We start from the raw sequence: 25,171 nt of genomic DNA, 5'->3' as shown, positions 1-25,171 counted from the left end.
GACTTTCTACACAGACTATGCTGGCCTCAAACTCAGAGATCCTCCTGCTTCTGCCTCTCAAATGCAGGAGTCACTTTTATATTAAAATCAGAAGCAGTTTTTTTTCTAGAAGATTCTTATGGAAAAGCTTAGATTTGAATGCATCAGTTTCTTAAATTAAAAAAAAGAGAGAGAGAGAAAGAAAGAAAATTAAGGCTCCCGCTGGAGGTCTCTAGATCTGTATCTTCAGTGGAAAAAAAAAGAAAAGAAAATGTGCTCAGATCCATTTTTTTGTGTGTGATTTATGATACATGGGGATATTTTGCTGTCCAAATGTTTAACTCAACTTGTTATATTTATCGTACATAGCCTTGACCTAAGCTGAATGTTTTTACATGTATTGCAGCCCATTATAATGTATTTAGTATAGTTACAGTACTGGACCCTTTTTTCAGGTGAAGAAATAGACCCTGTAGTGTGGGTCAGTAGGTCTGTAGGTCTGGGCTGACTGCAGATTCCTTCTGGCCCCAGGCTCCCCACCTCTCTTCTGCTCCCCTTGAATCCTGTCTTGATGAGTCCCAGAATTCATTGAGCTCATCTGCCAGTTGATGGTCTTTGGTTTCTTCTGAGCTGGGGACCAGAGGACCTGCCCACCTACCTGTCACAGGCCTGGCTCATAGTTGGAGCTTAGTACAGATGACAATGTCCCTGGCTGCCTGGTGGAGTTGGTCGGCCCTGTGTCTTGGCTCTAGCTTCTGTGTGCCTGAGTTAACACTGAAGTTGAGGTGACTTTTTTAGGGCTGGAGGACAGAGAGGGAATCTGTGGGCAGAGAAGTGTCTGTGGGCTGGTGGATGGAGGAGCCCAGAGAAAAAGGAGAAGGCCAAGAGGGAGTTGAGGAGCCTGCTGGCTTCATATTGAACTTGTTTGGGCCAGGTAGTATGCAAGGGCCTGGGGACTGCTTATGTGGCTATGGATGACCCCACCCATACCCCCAGAGAGCTTGCAACCAGAGAGGGAGTTGGGAACTTGAGGTTGTTAAGTTCTGGCCTCTGTTTTGTGGCTCCTGAGTTCAGTGATCATTCTGTGTAAAGGGGTCAACAGTAATATGGATCTCAGAGTTTTGGTAAGTGCTATGGCAAAGGTCATAGGATTTGGTCACAGAGGACAGAGATGGGTCTTCTTGCTACCATGGAAGGCCAGGTGGCATCCTGGTGTAGAGGACATCCAAGCTGAGACTTGTAGGAGGAGATGCCAATGCCAGGCATAACAAGTGGAGAAAAGACTCCCACTGGACCCAGACCAGCTGGAGGCAGACTGGGAGATGGTGACTTGGCTATGTGCTGGATGACTTTGAGGGAGAGAGAACAGAAGAGGAACCTGTGAAGGGTCTAGAAGGAACCTGGGACAGACGAGCATTCCCACAGGGCTGGGCAGGCTTGAATAACTGGAGGTGCAGGGAGGCGTGTGAGTTCCTGGCATCAGACAGTGTTTGTGTGTCCTCCCACCTGAGCTGAAGCCCTGTGTCCCTGCTGTACTATTGATTTCATCGGCCTGGCTCTCAGCATTTAGTGAGAGCCTGCAGCATGCACGACAGCCTGGGATCCTGTGCAGATGGGGCTTCCCTCCTAACGGAAGGGGCGATTTCATGAAGCTAAGAACAGAGCATGTGCCATGATTCTTTGGGGGAGATGATTGTCCAGTGGGGGAGAGGGGTGGGGTGGGCGGATTTTTTGGTGATGTATATGTACATTTAGGAGTGAGGGTGAGTAGAAGGACTTGAAACCATCAAAGTATCAGGAACTAACCATGTAGCCCTGCCTGTTGGTTCCTTTAGCATCATGGACACCAAAACTATGTCCTGGACCACCTCAGGGAGGAAAGCTTGATTCGGTCCATAGTTTCAGCCCATCTGTGGTGGGAGGGAGGACATGGCAGAGATGCTTACCCAGCTCACGGCCACAGAAATGGGTGGCAGAGGCTATTCTGCTCACACAGACCCAAGAAGCAGAGTGCGAGACAGGGAACTGGCAGAGTAACAGGCTGCCTTTACTTCTGGAACTAGGTCCCTGAAGACTCTGTAGCCTCCCCAAATAGTCTCCCTGCTAGAGAATCTGAGACTCAAACCACAGCAACCCCTGGCTGATGACAGGGGTCTGGGGAGGAAGGTGGGAGCTCTCTCTTGATGTTGAACAATGTGGAAATGGGCCTAGCTCTGTTGCATATGGTGGGCACCTCAGCCTCTGCATGTCCCCCTCTCTTCTTCTGTGAAATGTTCAGGGCCACCAGGAGAAGGAAGTAAGCTTATAATGGCACCTGGCTGGCAGGGCGATGCTCACCAGAGCACTTCTTTCATTATTACACTTGTTCATTTATTTTGTGTGGTAACTCATATGTGTTGGTATTCATCTATCATGAAGCCTGTGGAAGTCAGAGGACAACTTTCAGAAGTCAGTCCTCTGTGGTGGTATTGTGTTCCCCAAAATATTGTGCACCCTAATAAACTTATCTGGGGTCAGGGCACAGAACAGCCACTAGATACAGAGGCTAGAAAATGGTTGCACTCACACCTTTAATCCTAGCATTCCAGAGACAGAAATACCCCTGGATCTCTGTGAGTTCAAGGCCACATTGGAAACAGCCAGGCATGGTGACTCACGACTTTAATCCCAAGAAGTGAGCCTTTAATCCCAGGGAGTGATGGCAGAAAGTAGAAAGATATATAGTGTGTGAAGACCAGAAACTAGAGGCATTTGGCTGGTTAAGATTTTAGGCTTTTGAGCAGCAGTTCAGCTGAGATTCATTCTGGATGAGGAAACAGAGGCTTCCAGTCTGAGGAAACAGGATCAGCTGAGAAGTTAGCCAGGTGAGGAAGCTGTGGCTTGTTCTGTCTCTCTGATCTTCCAGCATTCACCCCAATAACTGGCCTCAGGTTTGATTTAATTAATAAGTACCTTTAAGATTCCTGCTACATTCCTCTCATTTGTAACTGTGACTCCTGAGGGTTAAGCCAAGGCACTTATTATTATTATTATTATTATTATTATTATTATTATTATTATTATTCCTCTTCCTCCTTCTTTTTAAAATTATTTTATGTGTATGAGTGTTTTGCCTGAATGTATGTCTGTGCTCCAGAGGTCATAAGGGGGCATTGTATCCCTTGGAACTGGAGTTACAGATGTTGTGAGTCACCATGTATATATAATATACATGAATATATAACCTTAGTGATCTTAACCACTGAGACATCTCTCCAGCCTTATCAGGACACTTAACTAATTTCGTGATAAGAACAGTGGCAGGGCACAGTACACACTGCATTTTATGCTCCCTTGAAAATAAAAACTGGTCTCTGCCCCCAGCGCTGGGACCTGCATGTCACCTCCTATCCTCCTCACGTGCCTCACATCACTGAGGTTAGGATTATCAGTGAGGGCAGATGGTGCCCAGGGCCTTTGTACAGCAGGAGGCAGATGTGGGATCTTCCTGGTTCTGACAGACTGCCAAGGCCTATGTCCTGATGCCAGGGTCAAGTTCGTGATGTGGAGGGACAGGGTACAGTGGAGACTCTGGAGAGGGACCCTGGTCAGCATGGGGGAACTGGGAAGTCCATGCTTGAAAAAAAAAAGTTGTTATCTGAGTGGCTGAAGGTGCCAGGAATTGAGTGATCCGGGCTTGAAGTACATCTCTGCCTTCGCACTGAAGAGAGGCAGGGGTCAGGAGGGATTGAAGAGGTCAGTGGTGGGGAGATAGTTATGGAGTAGGGCAGGGAGGGAGGACAGGAGGGTGGGTGCCTGGGAGGAGGCTGCTGCGGACTCCCAAGCAGCCAGGGTGGATGGATGGAGAGGAGGTGTCAGAAGTGGCTAAGCCACACTTGACTTGGGGATGCCAAACATGGACAGATGCTGAAGGAGGAACGTTGGTGGATGCCAGGTGTACGGCTAGGGTCCTGGTGGGTAGTACCGTCTAGCCCCAGGAGAGAGGGGTCAAGTGTGAGAGGCCAGGAGCCGCCCTGGGAGAGGCTCAGTGGCTCTGGAGTCTTGGAGGAAGTCCAGTCCTGGATGTGGAGGTGGGCATCCCTACAGGTGGAGCGAGAAAGGCAGAGTTGCTGAGGCAACACAGAGGGCAATAAATAGAGGCGCTGGGTGTTGGACGTTGTGAGGCGTGTTTTAGTTCATTTCTGTTGCTATATGAAAATGTCTGGACAAAAGGCAACTTCAAGAAGAAGGGATTTATCTTAGCTCACAAATTCCGCTTTATAGCCCGTTACTGTGGGGAAGCCTAGGTGGCCAAGACTGCTGGTCATGTCACATGATCAACTGAGAGCAGAGAGAAATGAATGCACACATGCTCATTTGCCTGCTTGCTTATGCCCGACTTGCCTTCTCCACTCTTACAGAGTTCGGGACCCCCTGCCTAGGGAGTGGTGCTGCCCACAGTGGGCTGGGACTTCCCACACCAAATAATGTGGATGTACATAGATGTACCTCAGGCCCACCCGGTGTAGACAGTCCCCTATTTAGATGCTATTCCCAGGTAATTCTAGATTATGTCAAATTGACAAACTAACTGTCACAGCAAGCTACGGGAGGCAACAGGGGACTGTGGCCCTGGTGGATGCCTGGGTGTGGCTGGTAAAGAAAAGACACAAAGAATACAAAGCTATGGAAACTGAAATAGCTTGTTAATGGCCGTTTCTTGGGGGAGAGCTTGGATGGAACTGGCTGGTGCTTACTACTATTGAAGTGGGCTGGAGGATGGCTCAGTGGTTAAGAGCACATACTGCTCTTCCAAGGGACCTGAGTTCAATTCCCAGCCCCCATGTCAGGCAGCTCACAATCTTCTGTAACTCTAGCTCCCGGGGAATCTGGCATCTCTGGCCTCTACAGACACTTGCACTGATGTGCATGTACTCACACACCCATGCACGTAAGTAAAGTATTGAACGAGTGTTTGGCTGGGAACAGTGGCACACGCCTGTAAGACCAGCAGTATAGGCTAAAGCAGGAGGATAGAAAGTCTAAGAACAGCCTGGGCTGCATAGCGAAACTCCATCTCAACAAAACAAAACACAGATTCATGCTCAGTTAGGGCTTTTCCTTAGGGAGTAAGGAAGTCCAGCATGACTGGCACGCTAGTTCCCATCAATTCTTCTGTACCCAGGTCCAGGCACATGTCTCCAGGACACGGACTTAGTGGACAGCGTCAGTGGTTATCACATATGTCTCCAGGACATGGACTTAGTGGACAGCATCAGTGGTTATTCCTGCCTTTTCATATTATGGCTTATGTGGCCTCTAGCTGCTTTCACTTAATTGGGAGGTATGAACAGAACCAGAAGGTAGCTATGTGTGGATGAAGGGCCAGGGCCAACCCTTCCTCTCTCTATCCCAAGCTCAGGAACATCAGGCTGTTGTCCTGAGCAACTGTTCCCAACCTCTCTGCTTTTGGGTATCTCCAGCTCCTGGCCTCCAACTCCTTGCTGGGAACTGATCTCTTGGATCTGCCTGTGAGATAATGGGGTGCTGTTACTGCAAGAAAGCCATCTTGATTGGGAGAATTTGCTCCATAGAAACATGTCTCCTATACTCTGGGAGTGGCTTCCAGGCACCACCACTACCACTGCCCGGGCACAACTGGCCTGGCATCTTGTTGCTCATGCTTTTTAAACTGTCCTATCCTAGGTTCCAAGCTAGGCATGATCTCATCTAATAGTTTTTAGTCTTGAGAATCTATTTCTCAGAGGGCAGAGAGGCTCAGAGAGGTCACACAGTTTGATGGTGGGCTCACATACAGCCTGGGACTCTGCATTTGCGACATTCTAATGCAAACAGAAGACAGTTGTGAGCACTGGTTGATAGTTTTGCTACCGAGTTACATCCTCAGCCCGGATTTTGTCTTGCTCGTTTATCATTCTCCCGCCCATCACTTTCTGAGTAGAAGCTCCTCTGTAGGCTTTAGTAGCAGACCTCTGGTCACCCCACCATCCATAGGGAGGCTGCTTGTGGCGGCACCCCAGGCAAGAGATGTTGCCTGTCTCAGTAAGAGGGATAGGTAGTGCTTACCACCGGATGGGGTCCCAGCCAGCAATTCACTTGCTGTGTGTGATATTGAAATCATAACTTAACCTGCCACACCAGGTTTTCTTATGTGCAGGAACTGACAGCTATGAGTTAAGGACATAGGCACTTCGGCACTCAGTGTCAGGCCCCTCTTCCCCACCCTTGGGGAAGACCCAATGCCTATGGTAATTAGATCCTTTCCACTGCTCTTGCCAAAGAGTTGGGGCTACTGAGGACCCAGGATCTCGCTGGACAGGCCCTAACAGGTGCCAGAGGCTCAGGTGTGTGTGTGTGTGTGTGTGTGTGTGTGTGTGTGTGTGTGTGTGTGTGTGTGTGAGAGAGAGAGAGAGAGAGAGAGAGAGAGAGAGAGAGAATGAGAATGCCAGAGGGCAGAGACCAGTGAATCACTCAACCATGGAAGTCTTGAATAATTAATGTAGTATTCTCAGACTTCTAATGGGGCCAAGGATGCATCCCATATATGGAAGGGCAACACTGTCTCTGCGTCAAATACCTCTCTGGGTCGGGAGATGCTTTGGAGTCTTGCAGGCAGTCTGAAGGGGAAAGCTGGATGGCTGCACTGGGGCTTGGCCCTGCGCAGGTCCTGGAGCTGTGGCCTGGCTCCTGGCCGCTGCAGGGTCTCCAGGGCTTGCCTTGGTCTGCTCCTCTGGGACCTAGGGACAGAGGTCATAGATGCAGACTGGAGCAGACACCTTTGCCAAGAAGTGCTGAGTGTGCAGTGCTCGCTGAAGGCGTCAGGCCCTGCCACGCTGTACCTTCCAAAGAGCGGGGATTCCGAGGCTTGAAACCAGACCTTGAGCGCTCCTGTTCCACCCGGCTGGACCAGCTGCAGAGACCCCGGCTCGCCTCTAACCCTCCACCGCCCACGCTGAGTCCCCGTGCGCTACTGACAGGACGGGGCGTGGCCTGGGCTGGGCGGCGACCCGCGGGCTCAGAGCTCGGAGGAGGAGCCTTCTCCAGCCTTCCCTAGGGCCTTGGCTCCGTGGGGCGGGCCCGGGAGGAGCGCGGGGAGGAGCCCGGGCTGCGGCGGCAGCGTCAGAGCGGTGCTCCCGCTGTTCACAGGCTCAGACCCAGCTCCAGAGCCGAAGACTCGCACGGGCGGCTCCTCTTCTGGGCTGGGACTGCAGGACCATGGCGGACAAGGAAGCTGGTGGCGGCGACACCGGGTCCCGAGGTGAGCGTGGGGCGCGGGACCCGTGGCTGCCGCTCGGGCTGCTGTGGGCTGGGAAGGATGAGGCACGCTCCGTAACGCAGCCCGAAGCCCAGTCGAGGGCGTCAGAAAAGTGACCTCTCTGGTTCCATCTTGCCATCCCCAGCCGGATCAGAGAGCGTCTGGACGCCACACGCGGCCCACGGGGTGGGAGGCCGCCCTCCGGTCACGTGCGAGGTTTGTGCCAGGGTGCGGACACTGCAACCAGGACTAAATCCCTGGCTGGGGCACCCTGGTTGTTTCCACCTCGGACTAGCTCCTTGGTTAGGGCCGGGTACCAGTCCCAAGAGAACCGCCCCTCCTGTCCATCGCAGGCGCGCTGTGTCCGGGATGCCAGTGCTGACCTGGTAGATGGCTGGTCGCCAGGTGGCCCCGGGTCCCCAGCGGTTCATTTTTGTGACTCAAGTGGGGCTCGCACGGGTGCGAGCCCTGGGGAAATCAGATTCATATCTGTCCTCTGTCTCCACCCCACCCCACCGGACCCAGGAGCCAGGAGTAGAGGCTGCAGCTGCAGGCCAAAGGGTGTCCCACGGTTCTCCCCTCATTCTCTAGGATTCTCTGAGTTTGGGTGTAGAAACTGCGGAGGCTAGGCTGTGTGGTCCTTGTCAGAGGTGTGTGTGTGTGTGTGTGTGTGTGTGTGTGTGTGTGTGTGTGTGTGTGTGTGTTAGAGGGGGTGTCCCATGCGGAGTACTGTAGCCTTGCTTCTTACATTTATGGCAGAGCGGCTCATTTGGAGCATGGTTGCAGCTCAGATGGCAAGGGAGGGAGAGTCTGGGGATCCGGGAAGAGGACGATATGCTTTCCGAGCCAGAGCTGTAAATCAAGGATTCTACAGCACAGGGAATGGGCTGGTCAGGATTCCAGTCTTCTTCCTGTGTATCTCAAGTGGGGAAAGTTGGTTGCAGGGAGGTGCCGCGCGTGTCCCCTGACCTGCAGAGCTTTGGATGAAGCAGACGCCTGAGCCGGTTTCCCGGGAGCTCCAAGCAAGCTGCAAAGATGACACGAAAATGCCCGGACTTAAAGCGAAATCCAGCCAGAAAAAAAAAGAGCTCTGTGCTCTGCAGAGACCCAAAACAGGGAAACTGAGGCCAGTTTCGGCACTGGCAATTGCATTCTCTGCCCTTGTGTGGGTTGGTTACAGCCCCTCTTCAGCTGCTCTCCTAGCCACACCTGCCCCCTCCTCAGCCATTGTTCCTGCGGATCTGGGAGGTGCCTCCCCAGCCCGCAGACACTGCAGTGTTGAGGAGTGCAGGGAGGGGGTTGGGAGCCCACAGAAGGAGAGGCCCAACCCAAGCCTAGGGGGTGGTACTCAAACAGGCACCCTGAATATGCCTCCATGTCCTGACCTTTCCTAGGGGCCATGGCCTGGCAGTTACCTTTCTTTGTCTGAGCATCACTCAGCAATTGGATGGACTCATATTTTCCCCCACCTTTTTTCTTTAAATTGAAAAAAAAAAAACCCAACATTTAGGATGCTGGTGAGAGGCGTCAACAATTGCTTTAGGCTAGAGAGTAAGTGATCCAGTTTCATGTCTCTCGTGCTGAGATAACGAGTGGGTAGTTATATCAAACGCAAGGCTGAGTATAAGATCTGTCAAATCAAAATTGGAGGCAGGGATGTGCACCCTCTTTCTGATTTGTCTTGTAAAGTCACATTTTTTGCTTCTACCCTACCTTACACACACACACACACACACACACACACACACACACACACACTACTGGGACAGGTCCTCACTCATGATGGCAGACATGTCACTGCTCACCTGGGTTTGTTGTAGGGTGATTTCCAGGCACCCTGGTGCAGGGACACCTGGGGCCCAGCCACCTGAAGGGCAAGTGATCCTGGCAAGTCACTGTGCTTTCCTGAGCCACCACCCCTTTATCTGCAGAGTCCCATCTACTTCTGAGGTTTCTGCCATTGCATGTTCTTTGCCTGGTGATGAATATGTCTTATTTCATGTCTCAAGTCTCCTAATAAATGTGTCATTCCTTTTACTGAGATGATGAGAAATTTAAACATCAATTAAACAACCTGTCCAAGGTCACAGATCTAGGAAGCTTTGCTTAGGACTCAGACCATCTGACTCTACCTATTCAGTCCTCATTGATGGCCACTATACTGTTAGGGATGGCAAAGGAGTTGTGTTTCAAGGGGCTATTTCAAGGATGCTCTTGAAGCAAATGAATAATTGAAAGATTCCACAGGCCCTGGCCTATTGGGATCTGTGAACCACTGGTCTCTCATGTTGGGGAGGACCTAGGGTTGGGGTGAGTGGGGTTGAAATGAAACAAGAAGAGTAGAATGTAGTAGAAGTTGTGTGGTGAGTAGGTGACCCCTGAGACTCAGCTTGACTGTGTTTGCAAAGTTCCTTAATAGAATATTAATTAGTTAATTCACAAGATCGGAAGGGTCACTTTTGGTCTCTTAGACAGCAGAGGCTGAGATGACCTTCAATTCTATTCCTCCCTATGACCTGAGTGACTGTGTCAGAAGCCTTAGCAGGAGATGTGTGGGTGGGGCACTTAGTGGCTCAGATGGGGCAAGTTCTTTGGTGTCCAAGTCAGGGCTGGCATAGACTGTGGAAGCCTAGGTGTTTCCTCCAGGAGTGGGTGGAGGAGAGGAGCCCTGGGGTTTAGAGATGGGATTTTCACCATCCCAGCAGTTCATCTTAGTAAAAATAAGCACTGACATTTATCAAGGACTTAGTGAAGAGCACTGAATCATCTCATTTAGCCCCGACCACACTTGTTGAACAGACAACTCAGTGAGGGGCCCTGTGACCAGTATTTCACCATTCTGCCACAGGCATCATGGTACACTGTGGGAAATGGGGTGGGTGAGGCTTAGAGCCCAGGCCACTCAGGGACTCAGAAGAATGCCATGCACTGCCTCTCCTAGGTCATGCCTGCTATGTTGTAGGCCCTCAGAGTGATGTGAAGTGTGTCTGTGACTGGGCACAGAATTACCAGAGGCCTTCCCCTCCCTCCCTTAAGGAATCAAGCAAAAGTCGAAAGGGTGCTCCTGGTATTAGGGTTCTGCCATGGATCCACTATGTGTCAACGCCTGTGTCTGGAGCTGCTCCCTGCATGGTAGCCTCCATCCCTCATCTCTCAGTGTCTTGTGTTTACTAAAGCCCTATGTAGGATCCCCTTTGGCTCTTGACATATGAAGTTCTCCCTTGTGATATATCTCTCTAGGCCTATAAAACTCTTACTCATCCTTCAAAACCCCCTTCTTAGGAAACCTCAGATTCATGCATGTTGGTGAAATGCACCTGTCAGTCCTTGGGTACTGAAGTGTTGATGATTTCAGCTGATGCATCTTGAATGCAGAGAGTATGTCAGCTTTAGATGCCTGTTTGTCCTCCAACAACCCTCTGACGTTGGTATTATTATGACCTCATTTTGCCAGTGAGGAAATTGAGGGCTTTGAGAAGTTGGTAGCTTGCCCAGACAGTCATGGTGTCCAACAGCTTGTGACCTTTCTCTCAACAAAGACAGGGTCCTTATCTTTCATGTCCATCGCTCTCAGTAAGGACACATAGTAGGTTCTCAGTAAATACCTGCCTGGGTGTTGAATGACTCTGTCAGCAAAGATGTGAAGGACCATAGCAGTGGGGAATGACATCCACAACCTGCCCACTCCAGGGTGGCACTTCTGGGAACACATGCTCAGAAGTGGGCCAAGCTGGAGGGGAGAGGCAGGCGGGGCTCCGGGCATCTCTGAAGAGTTGAGGCTTTGATTCCAACAAGGCATTGAGTGACGATTCAATCTTGTGGGGGCGAAGTGCTCTCTCATCATATAAATAGGCCTCTTTGGTAAAGGAGAAAGCTTCTTTATGACCGCAGTGCATAATTAGATGGCAAAGAGAAATCAGGGCCTTTTAATGAACAAGCAGCAGTGGCAGGGACAATACCTGCCCCCGTGGGCACACAGGACCCTGGCATTCCTTCCAGAGAGCAGGGGAGTAGAGGAGCCCTCCCCCCACCCCTGGAGGAGCCACAATGTCCAACAGGGTCTCTGGCCCTCAGGGGCAGGCCCTGCAGACTCTCCCTGCTTTGCAGGGCTTGTGCCTGATGCCTGTTGTCCCCTAGATGTTCAATCACACTTGGAATGCAGACACCAGCTAGACTTTGCTTCCTGGGTTTGTGATAGCAGTAAATGGTGATTGCCTGGGTCTGTTGGAAACAGCCAGAGATAAGGGATGGGCAGGAAATGGCGATGTCACTCACTGAATGAATTCTTTGCTGCCTTCCTGCCTCTGTCCATCAGGATTTCAGTTTCCTTCTGAGCTGTGGTGGTGGGTCAAGCTGTTCTGTTTTGTTTTCCCTTGCCTTGGGGCTATGTGGAGACCTGTTTTGGTACTTTAGACCTGAGGTTCTGCCCTTTTAGAAGCCAGCCCCTTGGGAGCAGCATGGGTATTCCCTCAAGGCTCTTTCCCCATTCCTGTATACATCATACTGGGAGGTGAGGATGATGGCTGCTGCAGCGTTGTCCTGGGGACTGAGAACAGGAGTCACTCTGTGGTCACTAGATGTCCTTCAGGCTGATTTTACTCTTGGAGTTACCTAGATATGATGCCAAGGCTGAGTCCTCTCCAGAGCTGGTACATCCAGACCTCTTCTAGTAGACGCCGCTGTTGCCACCAACCAGGGAGTCCCACACAACTGGTGCCAGACTCCAGACCTGGTTAGTCTCATTTTCCACGCTGTGACAAGTACCCAACAAATGACCTGAGGGGAGGACTTGTTCTTTTAGCCAAATGCTTGTGCTGAAGCAGAACCCTATAGCAGGGAGCATGCACACGACCAAAGCAGCTCACCTCATGGCAGCTGGTTGGGAAGCAGAGAGAGAAAGAGTCAGATTGGCTTTCTTCCTCCAATGAGGCCCCACCACCAGTCTCTTCAAATTATGAATCCATTAAGGGATGAATCCATTGCTTATCAGAACCGTCAGGATATGGTCACTTCTCCAGAGCTGGTGCCCCAGTCTCCCGCCTCCCCCCTCTACAGGAGCCTGTGGAGGACATTTTGTGTTCACACGATAAGGGACCCGATCATGTAGGGTGGGGGCTGGGAGTAGCAACAGGCTGGCCACCCCTGGCCCCATGCCTTCTTAGTCAGCATTCCTCTCTTGAGTGACAGGACCAGGCCAACGCTTCCCCATGCCTTTAACTTCTTCGGCTTTGAGATAGGATCTCACTGTACAGTCCCTACCAGCCTTGGATTTCTGGGCTTATAGCTGGGGCCACAGGCAGCATCCTGTTGACTCATCTTATTCAGTCCTCACCAATAGCCCATAAAATGTGTGACTCTACAGTGGAGACCCTGACCCTGGGAGAGTTAAGTTCAGGTCCTAGGGTGGCAGGATCTCTAGGGGTAATGTTAAGACAGAAGACAGCATGTCATATCCCCCGAAAACTGCAGGCTTCAGGTTACCCCTTCTGACTCCAGTGGATGTATGGATACCTCCACCCCACAATAATGATTTATAGCCTCTGTTGAAAGTCAACCCACTATTTTAAATATGCCTTTATTTTGGGAAGACGATGTCAATTTTACAGACAGAAAAATCTGTGTTCCTTGCCATAAACAGCAGGTGCTCACAGCATGAAGCATGCATGTTTAAAATCAGGTTACTACAGTTCCTATAGACGATACTGCCCACAGAAGGCTTTCTGTCTAGGCTGTTAAGAGCCTGGAGAGTTTTAGAGTGAAGTAGGTCAGAGCAGCAGATGGAGACAGTCTCTGTGATGGATGGATGTTGCTGATGACATTGGTGCCATAATTTCTATTCCCACAATGGTCCCTCCAGGAAATGAGGCCTGGGACCATGTATTTGCAAAACTCACCACTGAATCTTAAAACCTGGTTGAATTGGTGTGAGATGTGGCCTGCCAGTCCTCTGCTCACTGAGAGGGCTGAGGCCCCTAATGGTGACCCTTCGTGAAGGTGGCCAGCTCTGTGGAGGCAGAGTAGGAAACAAAAGTGTTCCAACAAGATTATAAAGAACTGTGAGCTCAGAGGCCATGCCTGGACTCCCACTGACTAGCTTTGGGAATTTCCCTTATCCCCACCTCTGTTTCCTCATCTATAAAATGAAAATATTCACACTGTGTACCTCATGCTGGGTTTTACTCTCTCCCACAACCCTTGTCAGTAAGTGCTGAGTATGGTGCTTGTTTATTGTTATCTGCTATTGTTGTTTTCTATCCTGAATCCTGTGGAAGCAGCAGATCAGCCATCAGAGTGGAGAAAGGCTGACCTGAGACCTCCACAGCTAGGCAGAGGTAGGCAAGGGCTGTGCAGAGTCTTGTCTAGCAGGCCCAGAACCTAGGCAGTCTCCGGCTGCTTGCTCACTGGGCCATTTGCCATGGCTCCCAGCTCCTCACTGGCTATTCTGAACAGGCAGCCAGTGGGGTTCAAAGTCTTTGCATCCCTGGACTCTATCCAGCACTGCCTAGCCTCTGACCTCAGAAGAACTCTTCCACCCTAGGCGGGCTCCACCCACAGTGCTGAGCTCCAGACCTGGGGCTTTGTAGGCTGGTCTTTTCTAAACCAGCCTTGACTGGGACCTAACAGCCGAGGAAGTCCCCGGCACAGCAGCTGCTCCCAGACACCCATCTGGGAGACCCTGAGCTGTCCACAGGCCGGATCTTGTTCTTATTGCTCTTATCTTTAGCGTGTCCATGTGTCCATCTTTGCTGGGATGGTTCTAAACATGAATCCCTAATTACTAATAGCAACTCCTTTCACTTTCTAAGTATCTCTGTTGAGAAGATGAATCATCTGTTTGTATTCCTCATCTTTGTTCCCTCTGAGTGTGACGAGGCAGGCAGGAGGGTTGGCTGAAACCCACCCTTGTGGGTTCGGATGGGTTTGACCTCTGATGTTGCTGCTTCTGGGTGATGAGAGAGGACATTTGTAAAGGGCTTGGCGTGAGCCTGCTGCCCAGAGGCCATGGTAAGTGACAGTGACTTTATTAGTGGTGTCACCAGGGTTCTGGTGAGGACATGGGATATGGGAACAGGACACCAGGGTTCGAATCCATTTGTATTATATTGTTTCATGTCCTGTGATCCTGAAAAGGTACCTATCTTCTTAAAGTCTTTCCTTTTTCATCTACAAAATATGGGGGTTGGAGAGGTAGCTCAGTGGTTAAGAGAGTGTGCTGCTCTCCCGGAGGACCCAAGTCTGGTTCATGGGACGAACATGGGGTGGCTCACCACTGCCTGTAGCTCCAACTCCAGGAAATTTGACACTGTCTTCTGGCTGACGCAGGCACCTATGTGTGTGTGTACAAACCCACACAGGGACACACACATAAATCAATAATAAAAAAGTCTTTTAAAAATGTGGATTGTAATAGTGCCTTCTTGGTAGGTTTTTGTGAGCAAAGTTTATTCAAGGAAAGCACGTAGGACAAGTCTGTCATGGAAGAGGCACAGATTGAGTGTTGACAGTTGCATTATTGACTGACAGCTAGTGTTGTTGCAAAGGAACCTCCAGAGATATGTTCTTGTAGGCAGTGGGAAACCAAGGCATCACACAAAAGACTACACCGTAATGATCAAAATCCAGCCCAAGTGTGTTTATTATGATGATTATTTGTTCTTGTTCTTGTTCTTGTTATTTTTGAGTGTCCTGCAGCCCAGGCTAGCTTCAAACTCACTATGTAGTTTAGGTTGATCTTAAACTCTTGATCTGGTTGACTTCATCTTACAAATGCTGAGATTACTAATACATGCCAGGATACCTGGCTTGTGTGGCGCTAGAGTTTGAACCCAGGGCCTCAGGCATGCCAGGCAAAACTCCAAGAGCCCAAGAGCCCAAATTATTATCTTAGGTTCTGGAAGTCAGACATGAGCCCTAAGATGGGTCTCACTGCGAGGTGTTGGCCTAGCCTGGCCCCGTCTGAAGTGTCCATCTGTCTCCTACATTCTCACTCTTCTGGAAGTCACCTGCATTCTGGACTGAAGACTGCGTCTCCCATCTTCAGAGTCCGTCGCTCCCAGCTCTGACTCCATTGTGATGTCTCCACTCAGTCTCCACCTCCATAAGGACACTAGCATAAGGATCTCTTTTAAAGTGTACCTGGACCATCAAGGATTGTTTCTTTGTCTTAAGATCCTTATGGCAGTCACCTGAAGAATTCCTTTTTGGTGACAGAAAGTCATACATTCATAGGTCCTGGGAATTAGGACATGATACACTGTGGGTGGTGAGGTCTTAGCCAGGAAGGTAGAGGAGGTCTCCATGGACTGGGGACTATTAGTAGAATGTCTGTGTCTCTTGAGACCTGTTTGGATGTTGGAGAAAGTTCCTTCTTGGAGTCTAACCTTCGGCTTGATTCAATCTGGGTAGGTTCCTTAGAGACACCAGCCATTTTCAGGGTGGGTCAACCTCCTTTCAGAGGCCCATGCTAAATCAAGATCCAAATAAAGATCTATCGACTCCCAGGCAGGGAAAAACATCAAAGTATCAAAGAACTAGTGAAACATCTACAAAGATGTCTCATTATATTAGCTTAGACGATCTTTGGTGGGTTAAAGCAACTGTTTTTGTTTTGCTGGCCATTTTTGTGGGCAGGTGTTTGTGCTCATTCATAGCTGCACTGCACTGGACAGTGAGAGAATATGGGAACAGTGCTGGCTCTGAGCCAGGCTCTTCTGTTCCAGGAGGCCAGCGTAGGCTTGTAATATGATGGTCTCAGGCCAGTGGGAGGACAAGAGGGTGCTCCAAGCCTCCCCCAAGCCTTCCTTAGAAGCAGAAAATCATCTCAGCTGTATTTCTGAGGTCTAGCACAATTTACTAGGGGTTGCAGTGGAGGGCATAAACTACCTCGAAGTGGAGTTGCTGCAAATAATGTGTGAGTTTTTCCTCTAACAGAGTCAGCTGGACTGAAATGTTGAAAGCCCAACCTTTAAAACAGTTGTTTGCTGCAACAGCTTGCAGGCCAGAGCTCCTCCCTTGGCAAGACTGGAGCGCTCCGCAGCGATCCGACACTTGGAGGCATTGGCTGCAGCCTGGGTCTGTGTGATGGACAGAGGGATGATGGACAGAGGGATGCTGCTGGTGTCTGAGAAAGTCATGCTGGCTCGTTGGTGGTTTCCCCCTCGTGCTTGTGGTTTTGATAGGTTGGGATAAACTTCCTTATGAGTGAAGAGGAACAGACGAGGAACTAATAAGAGAAAGCCGAAAATGCTATGGACGCAGCTAACTTGTGTGCAGTTCTGGCTGTGCTAGCAGTTTCCATGCCATTGAAGCAGAAGTCTAGAGACACCAAAGGAGATACAGAGATGTTGACCCTGTGAGAAAATAGTGGGTAGGCTTCAAAAGTGGTTTTGTGTTGATTCAATTTGTCCTCTGGCAGTTTGAAGCGTGCATACTCCTCTCACCTTCCCGTCCTGCCTCCGTCCGTCCTGCCCCCGTCCGTCCTGCCCCCGTCCTGCCCCCGTCCTGCCTCCGTCCTGCCTCCGTCCTGCCCCCGTCCGTCCTGCCTCTGTCCTGCCTCCGTCCTGCACAGTCTCCTCCCAACAGGTCCCTTCCACATTCCAGTCGTTTTGTTTGTTCCGCTGCCAATCCACTGATGGTCGATGTGGCAACACGTTTGAAACTATCCCTTGGAGGCTGGTAGACTTACCACTTGGCATACAACTGCAGACAATGTTTTCCCTCCCCCCGGATCTACCAGTAGCCAACAGTTAATCTGGATAGGAGTTTAACATGAACAGGAATGAAATGCTCACCTAAACATCAAGGGTACGAGTTGCTCCATCTCTGAACAGCAGCTGGGGTAGTTTTTGATTTACTCTTCTGGGTCCTCATTATTGGCTTGGCTGTTGGGGGAGGATTCTGGTAACAAGGTTACAAAGGTGCTGAGAAAAGTGTCCCAGCTCTGCTTCCTTCATGAATCCTGTGGTTTTTTTAGAGAGTGATTTTGCAGAATGTGAAGACTTCTAAGAAAATATATAATATCACACTAGAAATGTTTATATTCACATGGGGATGAATGTCTATTTAAACATATGTCCTCAAACAGGGAGGGGTGGGGCCTCCTGTCTGCTCTCATTCTTGCTTCATCTCTGGGTTTACACACTGAGATTTGGAGACTGCTTTGCTTCCTAGAAGTTTCCAGACAGGATGGATTGGGTAGTTCTGACTGCAGGGTTCTGGTTTCCATACCTGGAAACAGAAGTTCGAGGAGGGTGGTGTTAGATCACCGTCCTGCCCTTTTAAGATGCTGGCCACGTAGCATCCTTCATCTGACAGGTTGTAAGTTCTGTGGATTCTTGTTTTGGCATCCTCTGCTCCCTGCTGAACATGCTAGGATCTGAGAGGGAGGTGGATTTTGCCAGCTCCCATTGCTGCCTAGGAACTGACAATGAAAGTCAATCTTTGTGGCCCTCTCTGTCCCCAGGGTCCCCCTGGCTTCTCTGTAATGAAGAACAATGGTTCTTATACTCAGATATGGGCATCTGAGCTCCAGGCTGACCCTGTGGCCTCCTGCTGGCCTCTCTGTGTCTGATTGTTCTGAAGGATGACTTCCACTGGCCACATCCTTTCTTTTCCTTTTCTCAGTGTTCATAAGGGTCCACCTCTGCTAACTGGATGGAAAATGTCACAAATGTAAAGTGTCCTGGTCCCCAAGTGCAGATGGAAGTCACTGTCAGATAAACTTGTGATAAACGCCAGAGACCCAGATCAGACTTCAGGCTGGGTCTTCCCTCCCATTCCCCAGCTGGACAGACTGAGCTCGGAATGCGTGCAGTGCTAGGGTTAGAGCCCATTCTGCTGGCCCCCTCTTCAGACTTTCAGCTGGAGGCACGGGCCCCAAGGCCTTCTGCCCCATGGGCATCCAGCCACCATGGGCGGCACAAGGACCTAAGCTTTGTTGCTCCTAATAGATTAATGACGTGTCTCTCCCTGCAGTGATTACATTATCAAACAGTGTTCAAGAAAAAGCTTGATTTGGAGGAGTGAGGTGTGAAATCATATTGCTATGAATAAGACTCCTTATGTCGGAACCGTGGATATTGTGGCCTCTCACTTGGCCTTGGTGGCTGCCTCTTTTTTTTTTTTTTTCTTTTTTTTGCCTGGCTTCACAGAATGTCTTGGGGAAAAAGCCAGTCATTAGTGCATTAATTAGGTGTAGGCAACAAACTCTTTTGCTTAAGGAAGCAAAAAAGGTGACTTTAAGGTATAGATCCTGGGGTGGTCCCACGTGCCAGGTCAGGTCTGTGTAGGAGGCTGGCAGTACTTTTCACGGACACCTCACCTTCCTCCCTGCAGGCCTATGGTGTGTAGTCCATATCTGCAGGGCCAGTGTGGCTACCACAGTGCCCATGTTGAAGTTGACAATATTAGTTACTCTAAGGACTATTGTCTGTTGTTCTGTTTGTCATCTGACTGTCTGTCTTCCCAAGCCCAGATTTCCAGAGGTGAGGCCTATGTTCAGGCTCCCTGGAACAGTCATATCTGGCTGGAAGATAAAGTCACCTGTTGGGAACAGAGAATGAGTGGATGCATCTTTTGATGACTAGAGTGTGGTATCTCCTCCACGGTTCCAACTCTGATAGCTGAGCCATCTAGTACAGGACGTAGTACCAAGTCGAGAGGGCTGCACATACAGAGGATGGTTCTGCAGTCTGTTGGAGATATTTTCTTTTATTCTTTCTTGGAGAAAGTTATTTTTCCTCCTCCAAGTGTTTCATGCTGCACAGGGTAAATGGCCACAGAGTCCTTCCAGTGAGAACAAAGGGCGGATCCAAGGCGTATTTTCCTGATGCATGCTGGGCCCTCCTAGTCTGTGAACATGGCACTGGCCAGTGGGCCCATTCAAGGGGACTCCAGGCACCAGGTCAAGCTGTGGTCTCCTTGGCTAGCTGTTATTGCACAGCAGAAGGGATAGGATGCCAAATGATGCCACATACATCATCAGCCACATTTGCTCCAGCACCAGTTCTGTTCAAAGTCAAGGATGGACTTAGGGACCCTCCGTGGGGGGCTTGAGTGGTTATCTGTGGGAGGCATGTTAAAGATGTATCCTTGGCTGAGTCCACAAAGGCCCACACGGCAGGACACTGGAGCAGACGCTGGGAACCAGGCTGTATGAGGAGCGGGGTCACACCCAGGTGCACACTGTTTCCTTAAACTCCTGCTTCTCCACTCTTCCCTCAGGAAATGCTGGGAGAACTCGGGAGTTGGAGGACAGTCATGCCTACCCCAGCTAGGGAAGCCAGGTGTGTTCCCAGCACTGCATGGATGCTCTGGAAAGGCCCTTGCCCATAGCCTTGGGGCTTCTGTCTCGGACTTAGCAAGACGCTCTGAAGACTGATTTTTTCCCCTGGGCTTGGCCGCTGGTAGTCTTGGCCAGGGAGCTGGATGGGCAGGGTTAGAAAGCAGAATCATCAGAGCCAGGCCATCCTTGAGGATGGGGTGGGAGGGACCCTGGGCCTTGATGAGCAGAGGGAGCTTCAGAAGCAGACAGTGCTTGTTTTGAATCTTGGAGTCATTTTTTTATGGCTTAGGCACATCAGTAGGGGCCTCTGGGCCTCATGTGTAAGAAGGACCTAACACACCATTCAGCAGCTACTGTGGACATTTGGTGGGGGAGGCAGGCATGACATTAAGAAGTCTTGCTTGAGTTCTGGCCCCCACACTTGTGAATGAGTTGTGTAACCTCTCTGAACCTGTTATGTCAGCTGAAAACTAGTCTGACACTTCCCAGGATGGTCCTGAGAGCTGAGGAGGTCAAACATGTTAAGAACTTGCCGTGAATACAATTGTGTGCATTCAGTGTTAGGTTTCACCATTACTATTTGAAGCACACTGGGGACCTGCTAGCATGTGGGGCATAGTGCTGGGTAATCAGATGGGGTTCCCTGCTGGGGTGGCTCCCGGAAACTTCCATTTATTGAGGTATAAGTCACATGAGGTGAAAGCTGTCCAGGTATTCAGTTCCATGGATTTTGACAAAGATATATATATATATATATATATATATATATATATATATATATATATATATATATATAGTCTTTTTTCTATTTTGCTTTTGTCCATGAAGCAGAGATGCAAGAGCTTTGCCCTGGGAGACTGATTGCCTGGTGCAAGAAAAACAATTAGGTGACCCCGGTAAAGCATGACTTAAGGATTAGGGACAAGGTGTCACCAGCCACTCTACAGATAAAGCCCTCCTCGGTTGAGTGAAGGCAAGTAGCTTCTGTCATATGTGGTATCCCTGACCAGTAAGGAGGAGGCCATCTGTAATGCTGTATGGATAAGAGTCACTGTTACCTCTGGCTCAGTTGAAAGAGTGAGGCCATGGCTGAGCACTGTTTCCCACTGCCTGCCATGGGGCTGGGCAGTAAGGGGGACTCTGGTAAAGGAGGCCACAGTGGTTTATGAGGAGGCTATCTGGATGGTTTCACCAAGCCAAGTTTATTCCATTTCAAAAAGGGTTTCTGATCATGCATCAGCTATTTTTCTGATTGCTGTAAGCAAATACCTGATAAAAGCAAGGGCAAGAGGGGTTATTTCGGCTCGTGGTATAAGAGCACAGTCTGCCACGGCAGGAAAGAGTGGCAGTGGCTGTAGGAGCATGAGGTTCTTGTCATTTTGTGTCCACTCGGGAAGTAGAGAGCAACGACTGCTGGTCCTCAGCCCCCCCTCCCTTTTTTATTGCGTATGGGCCTCCAGCCAGTAGGAGGGGGCCACCCTGGTTCAGAGTGGTTCTTCCCACCCCAGGTAAACATCCCTGGAAATGCCCTCACAGACACACCGGGAGGTCTGTCCTCTAGGCGATTCTGAGTCTATTCAAGTTGACAGTCGTGATTAAATATCACAGACAGTATGTCCTTACGGTCTATCGTGTTATCTAGTCTGTAATAAACCTTATATCCAGGTACACATCCTGGTATACTCTCCTCATTCCTGGCTTCAGGGCTCAGCCATCTGAGTTGTTTTAGCAAACAGGAAGTCAGCAGGGGCTTGGCATTTTAGCCTGCACTAATTTTCTATCACTAGAGCAAAATACTTGAGATAACTTATCAAAAGAAAAGGTTTATTTTGGTTCATGGACCTCTAAAGATTTTCAGTCTGTGATCATATGGACTTCCTTTTAGGCCTCTTGTGGTGCCAGATGGTGAGGAGAATGTTTACCTTACGGCTAGGAAACAAGGTGGGGGGTGGAGACAGAGACACACGCCAGGGTCCTGGAGTCCCATTGATAAAGGGCTTGGTCCAAGGTGCTTATGGGACACCCCTCACCTCTCTACCATGGGGACCAAACCTTTAACATATAACCAGTGCTATAAACTGAGCAATGCCCAGGGACTCACCCCTCTTTACTTTGCTGCTTAGGACATGCAAGTTGTCTGGTTTGCGGTTCCATGCAGAGGACAACTGAGGCCCCTGACCACAGCCCAGCTGCATCAGGCACAAGTGAGGCTGCCATGGGCCATATAGTGACCATCAAGCCTTCAGATGAAGGCCCTGTGAGGGGCCCCAGATGAGAAACAAACATGGTGGAGTTCTTTGCAAATAAGTGGTTGTTTTAAACTGCTAAATTTTGGAGTAAATTTTTGTTATGTTTTGTTTGTTTGTTTGTTTGCAATAGCAGTGATAAACTAGTGTAGTCTTGTCTTCTTTTAGCAAAAACTGGGCTTATTTTAAAATGCCCTGGGGATGAAGAGATGGCTCAGCAGTTAAGAGCACTGGCTGCTCTTCAAGAGGACCTGGGTTTGATTCTCAGCACCCACATAGCATATCACAGCTGTCTGTAACTCCAGTTCCAGGAGATCTGATGCCCTTCTGGCCTCTGCAGGCATTAGATATGCATATGATGCACAGATAGACATTCAGGCAAAACACCAAAACACCCCCCATGTATATGTGTAAAAGAGTTTCTCTGTCCTGTGCCGTCCTGCAGCTGTTTCCAAATAATCACTCCGAGGCTTATATTAATTATAAGTGCTTGGTCGATGGTTCAGGCTTATTGGTAACTAGCTCTTGCATTTAAAATAACCCATGCCTCTCTGTATTGTCTCGTGACCCATTGCTTACCACTCCTTTGGTATCTTTCTCCTTGGGCAGCTGCTTTTGTCTGCCTCACGCTGCCCTCCTTCCTCTGAGACCTCAGTTTGATTCCACCCCCAACCTTACCTTGCCCTGCCATAGGCCCAAATTGCTTCATTATCAACCCATTATAGCAACACACATTCACAGTATGCAGAAGGACATCCCACAGCATTTCCCACTTTCTGTGTAATCAAAAAGGAAAGTTTTTAACTTTAACATAGTAAAATTATATACAACAAAACAGTTATCAAGTAAGAATCAGTTAAAATACCCAGTCTATTTGTATTTGACAAAATTAAAGAAAAAGGAAGACTATAGCTATCTAATCTTCAACTCCATCAAAGACCCCAGAAATATATATTACCTGAGTAAATAAGAAGTGCATTGCAAGTAATTTCCAAAAAATGCGAGGAATGACAGAAACAGCTGGCTGCCTGGACAGTCACCCAAGGTTTCTCTGTAACATTGGGGTATCCAACTTTGGCTTACAGGCATAGAATATCTGACAGACCTTTTTCAGAAGCAGGAAAATGTGAAGGACTGTCCTACCCTGTCTTGGCAAGATTCAGCAGTCCCTTTTCCTTGCATCTTGCATGTCCAGATTAGACAGTACGCTTACTGTCAGTGATCCAGGCAAGGGCAGTTCTTTGTCCAATAGGCCAGTTTTGTCAAGAAGAAAATAAGCTCTATATGGAGTGTCTTCAGTGCCCATCATCCTCTTAGGAGTAGATCGGTGCTGCCAGGAGCAGTCGTGTCTCACACCAACAGAATTCTAAGTTAGTAAAACATTATAAATGCCATATTCTGTAGGTCTTTGAAATGTTTGAAGACCATCTATCTATTTGGAACATATCTGTGTATACCCAGAAAACCTAACTAACATGATGGTAAGTTTGACAAACATGGGTGACTATTAACCTGTAGTTTTTATCAATCTATGTACCTTAAGGACTAAAGCTTCATATATAAAAAATAAATGAGCTGTAGAGGTTATACCTTATGTAATATAGAAACAGGTGTACAATATAAGGGACAACAACCTTGAAATTGTGGCAATATGCAAAAAAATCTTAACCAGAGGTAGAAATGTAAAATGCAGTATGACAAAAATAACCTTAATTTGCATCAACATACAAAAATATCCCAAACAGAAGTAGCAACATATATACAGCATGACAAAAATAATTTTACAGCGGGTTCTGGGTGTTTAGACATTGCTGGTGGGTCAGAAACTTCTTCCCTACACACACACACACACACACACATATACACACATACACACACACACACACACTGTGTTTGGTCCTGGTTCTGAGGCTGGAAAATTCAAGAAGAACACAATGCTGGTGTCTGCTTTGAATCTAGTACCTGCCTTCTTCCTTAGCATAAGATGGCGGAGGGCACCAGATGGAGAGACAGAATGAGTGTGTCCTCCTCTTGCGAAGCACAAAGCTACTGTTGTCGTCAGGGAGGCCCTGATTTCATGATATCATCTAATCCTAATTGCCTCCCAAATAGTTTTCAATACCAGGAACCCACGAGTTTGAGGGTTGAGTTTCTAAAGCATGCCTTTGGGGGGACATTTAAGCAAAGGACCAGCCCTTTGGAGCAGCATCCTTAGGTGGATGGGACAGGGCGAGTGTCCATGGCAACAAAAGCCCTGAGTGCTGCTGTGCTGCCAGGCCTGTTCGGGAAGAGGCGCGGCAGCATTCGTGCATGTGTTTGTTGGAGAGGGAGCCACGGAACTGGCTAAGGAAGGAGAAAGACCGAAACTGACCGAAGAGACTGGGAGATGGTGGAAACTTCTAGTAGGTCTTACCTTAAGTTTCATTTGGTTCCATCAAATGTGAACCCACAGGACTGGCTGGTTACTTTGGCCTTCAGTCAGCGTTCACTGAGTCCTTGCAGGGCTGCGTGCAGGGAGCAGAGCCTGTGGTGCTTAGGCAGGTCTGATGCTCTCTTCCTGCCTCTGAGGGCACTGTATGCATGAGGTGCATGCAAGACATGCAGACAAAACTTCAAACACTTAAAATACAATAAATAAAATCTTTTTTTTTTTTTTAAAGATTTTTCTCCAGAATCCTGAGGTAAGGTAGGAGAGGAGGAAAACAAAAAACAAAAAGCAAAAAAGAAACCCAACTTTCTAAGAAATTCTCAGTCATGAGCTTGAAATAAACGGCAGAACACAAACACAGCCCTAAAACACGGCAACTGTGCTCTCTGATGACCACTTGTGAGCCTATGACTCACGGAGTGTCAGGACTTTGTGTCCAAGTATACCAGCCCCTTCTTCCCCTGTCCCAGGAGGACTTGCTGGAGAATTTGTAAATGGGTCTCCACCTGCTTACACTCCGTGCACCCCTCACCCATCCTTGTAGGAACGCATAGCCTGTTGTAACTCTGAGGTCATCCCAAGGACACTCCACCTTTCCAGCTCCAGATATCTCCACACTTGTCAACTGAACTCTGAACTCAGCACTCAAGCTGTGGGCAGAGATTCAGGTGGGAAAGCTGGAGGCCAGCTATGGAACCAGGTTCCTGTACCCTGTGTGGGGCTTGAGACCCAAACCAAGTGCTGCCTAACCCTGTAGGATTCCCATCTTACCTTTGAGGAGGAGCCTCGTTTCAGGCAGGAGCCAAAGGCTGAGGTCAGAAGTTACACCCATAAAGTGTAGCTTCGAGGACCTGGGTGTAGGTGGGTGATCAGGGCAAAGTAACTCCAGTATGCTAGGACAGGGTCCCTGACCTGGATTTTCTCTGGGAGGAAGGTGGTATCATGGGAACAGCTGAAGCCCCCAGCTCAAGCCTCTGCTG

At 49.1% G+C, this 25,171-nt stretch overlaps 1 protein-coding gene across 2 annotated transcripts in view; it reads left to right on the top strand.

Moving 5' to 3' along the window:
* Positions 1 to 25,171, top strand: part of Hspa12a (heat shock protein family A (Hsp70) member 12A) — a 154,098-nt gene that overhangs the window by 74,801 nt on the left and 54,126 nt on the right. Inside the window, exon 1 of one of the 2 annotated variants that reach the window (XM_036173898.1) lies at positions 7,059 to 7,237. The exons of the other annotated variant lie outside the window; for it this stretch is intronic. Coding sequence (XP_036029791.1) covers positions 7,195 to 7,237 — 43 coding nt within the window. The 5' untranslated portion in view covers positions 7,059 to 7,194. Of the gene's footprint in view, positions 1 to 7,058; positions 7,238 to 25,171 lie in introns of those variants that run through there. 2 annotated transcript variants of the gene reach the window in all.

This window comes from Onychomys torridus, chromosome 1 (assembly GCF_903995425.1).
Source record: "Onychomys torridus chromosome 1, mOncTor1.1, whole genome shotgun sequence".
In the NCBI taxonomy this organism is placed as follows: Eukaryota; Metazoa; Chordata; class Mammalia; order Rodentia; family Cricetidae; genus Onychomys; species Onychomys torridus.
Note: the sequence above shows the minus strand (reverse complement) of the source record. Positions and strands in the feature narration are given on the sequence as shown.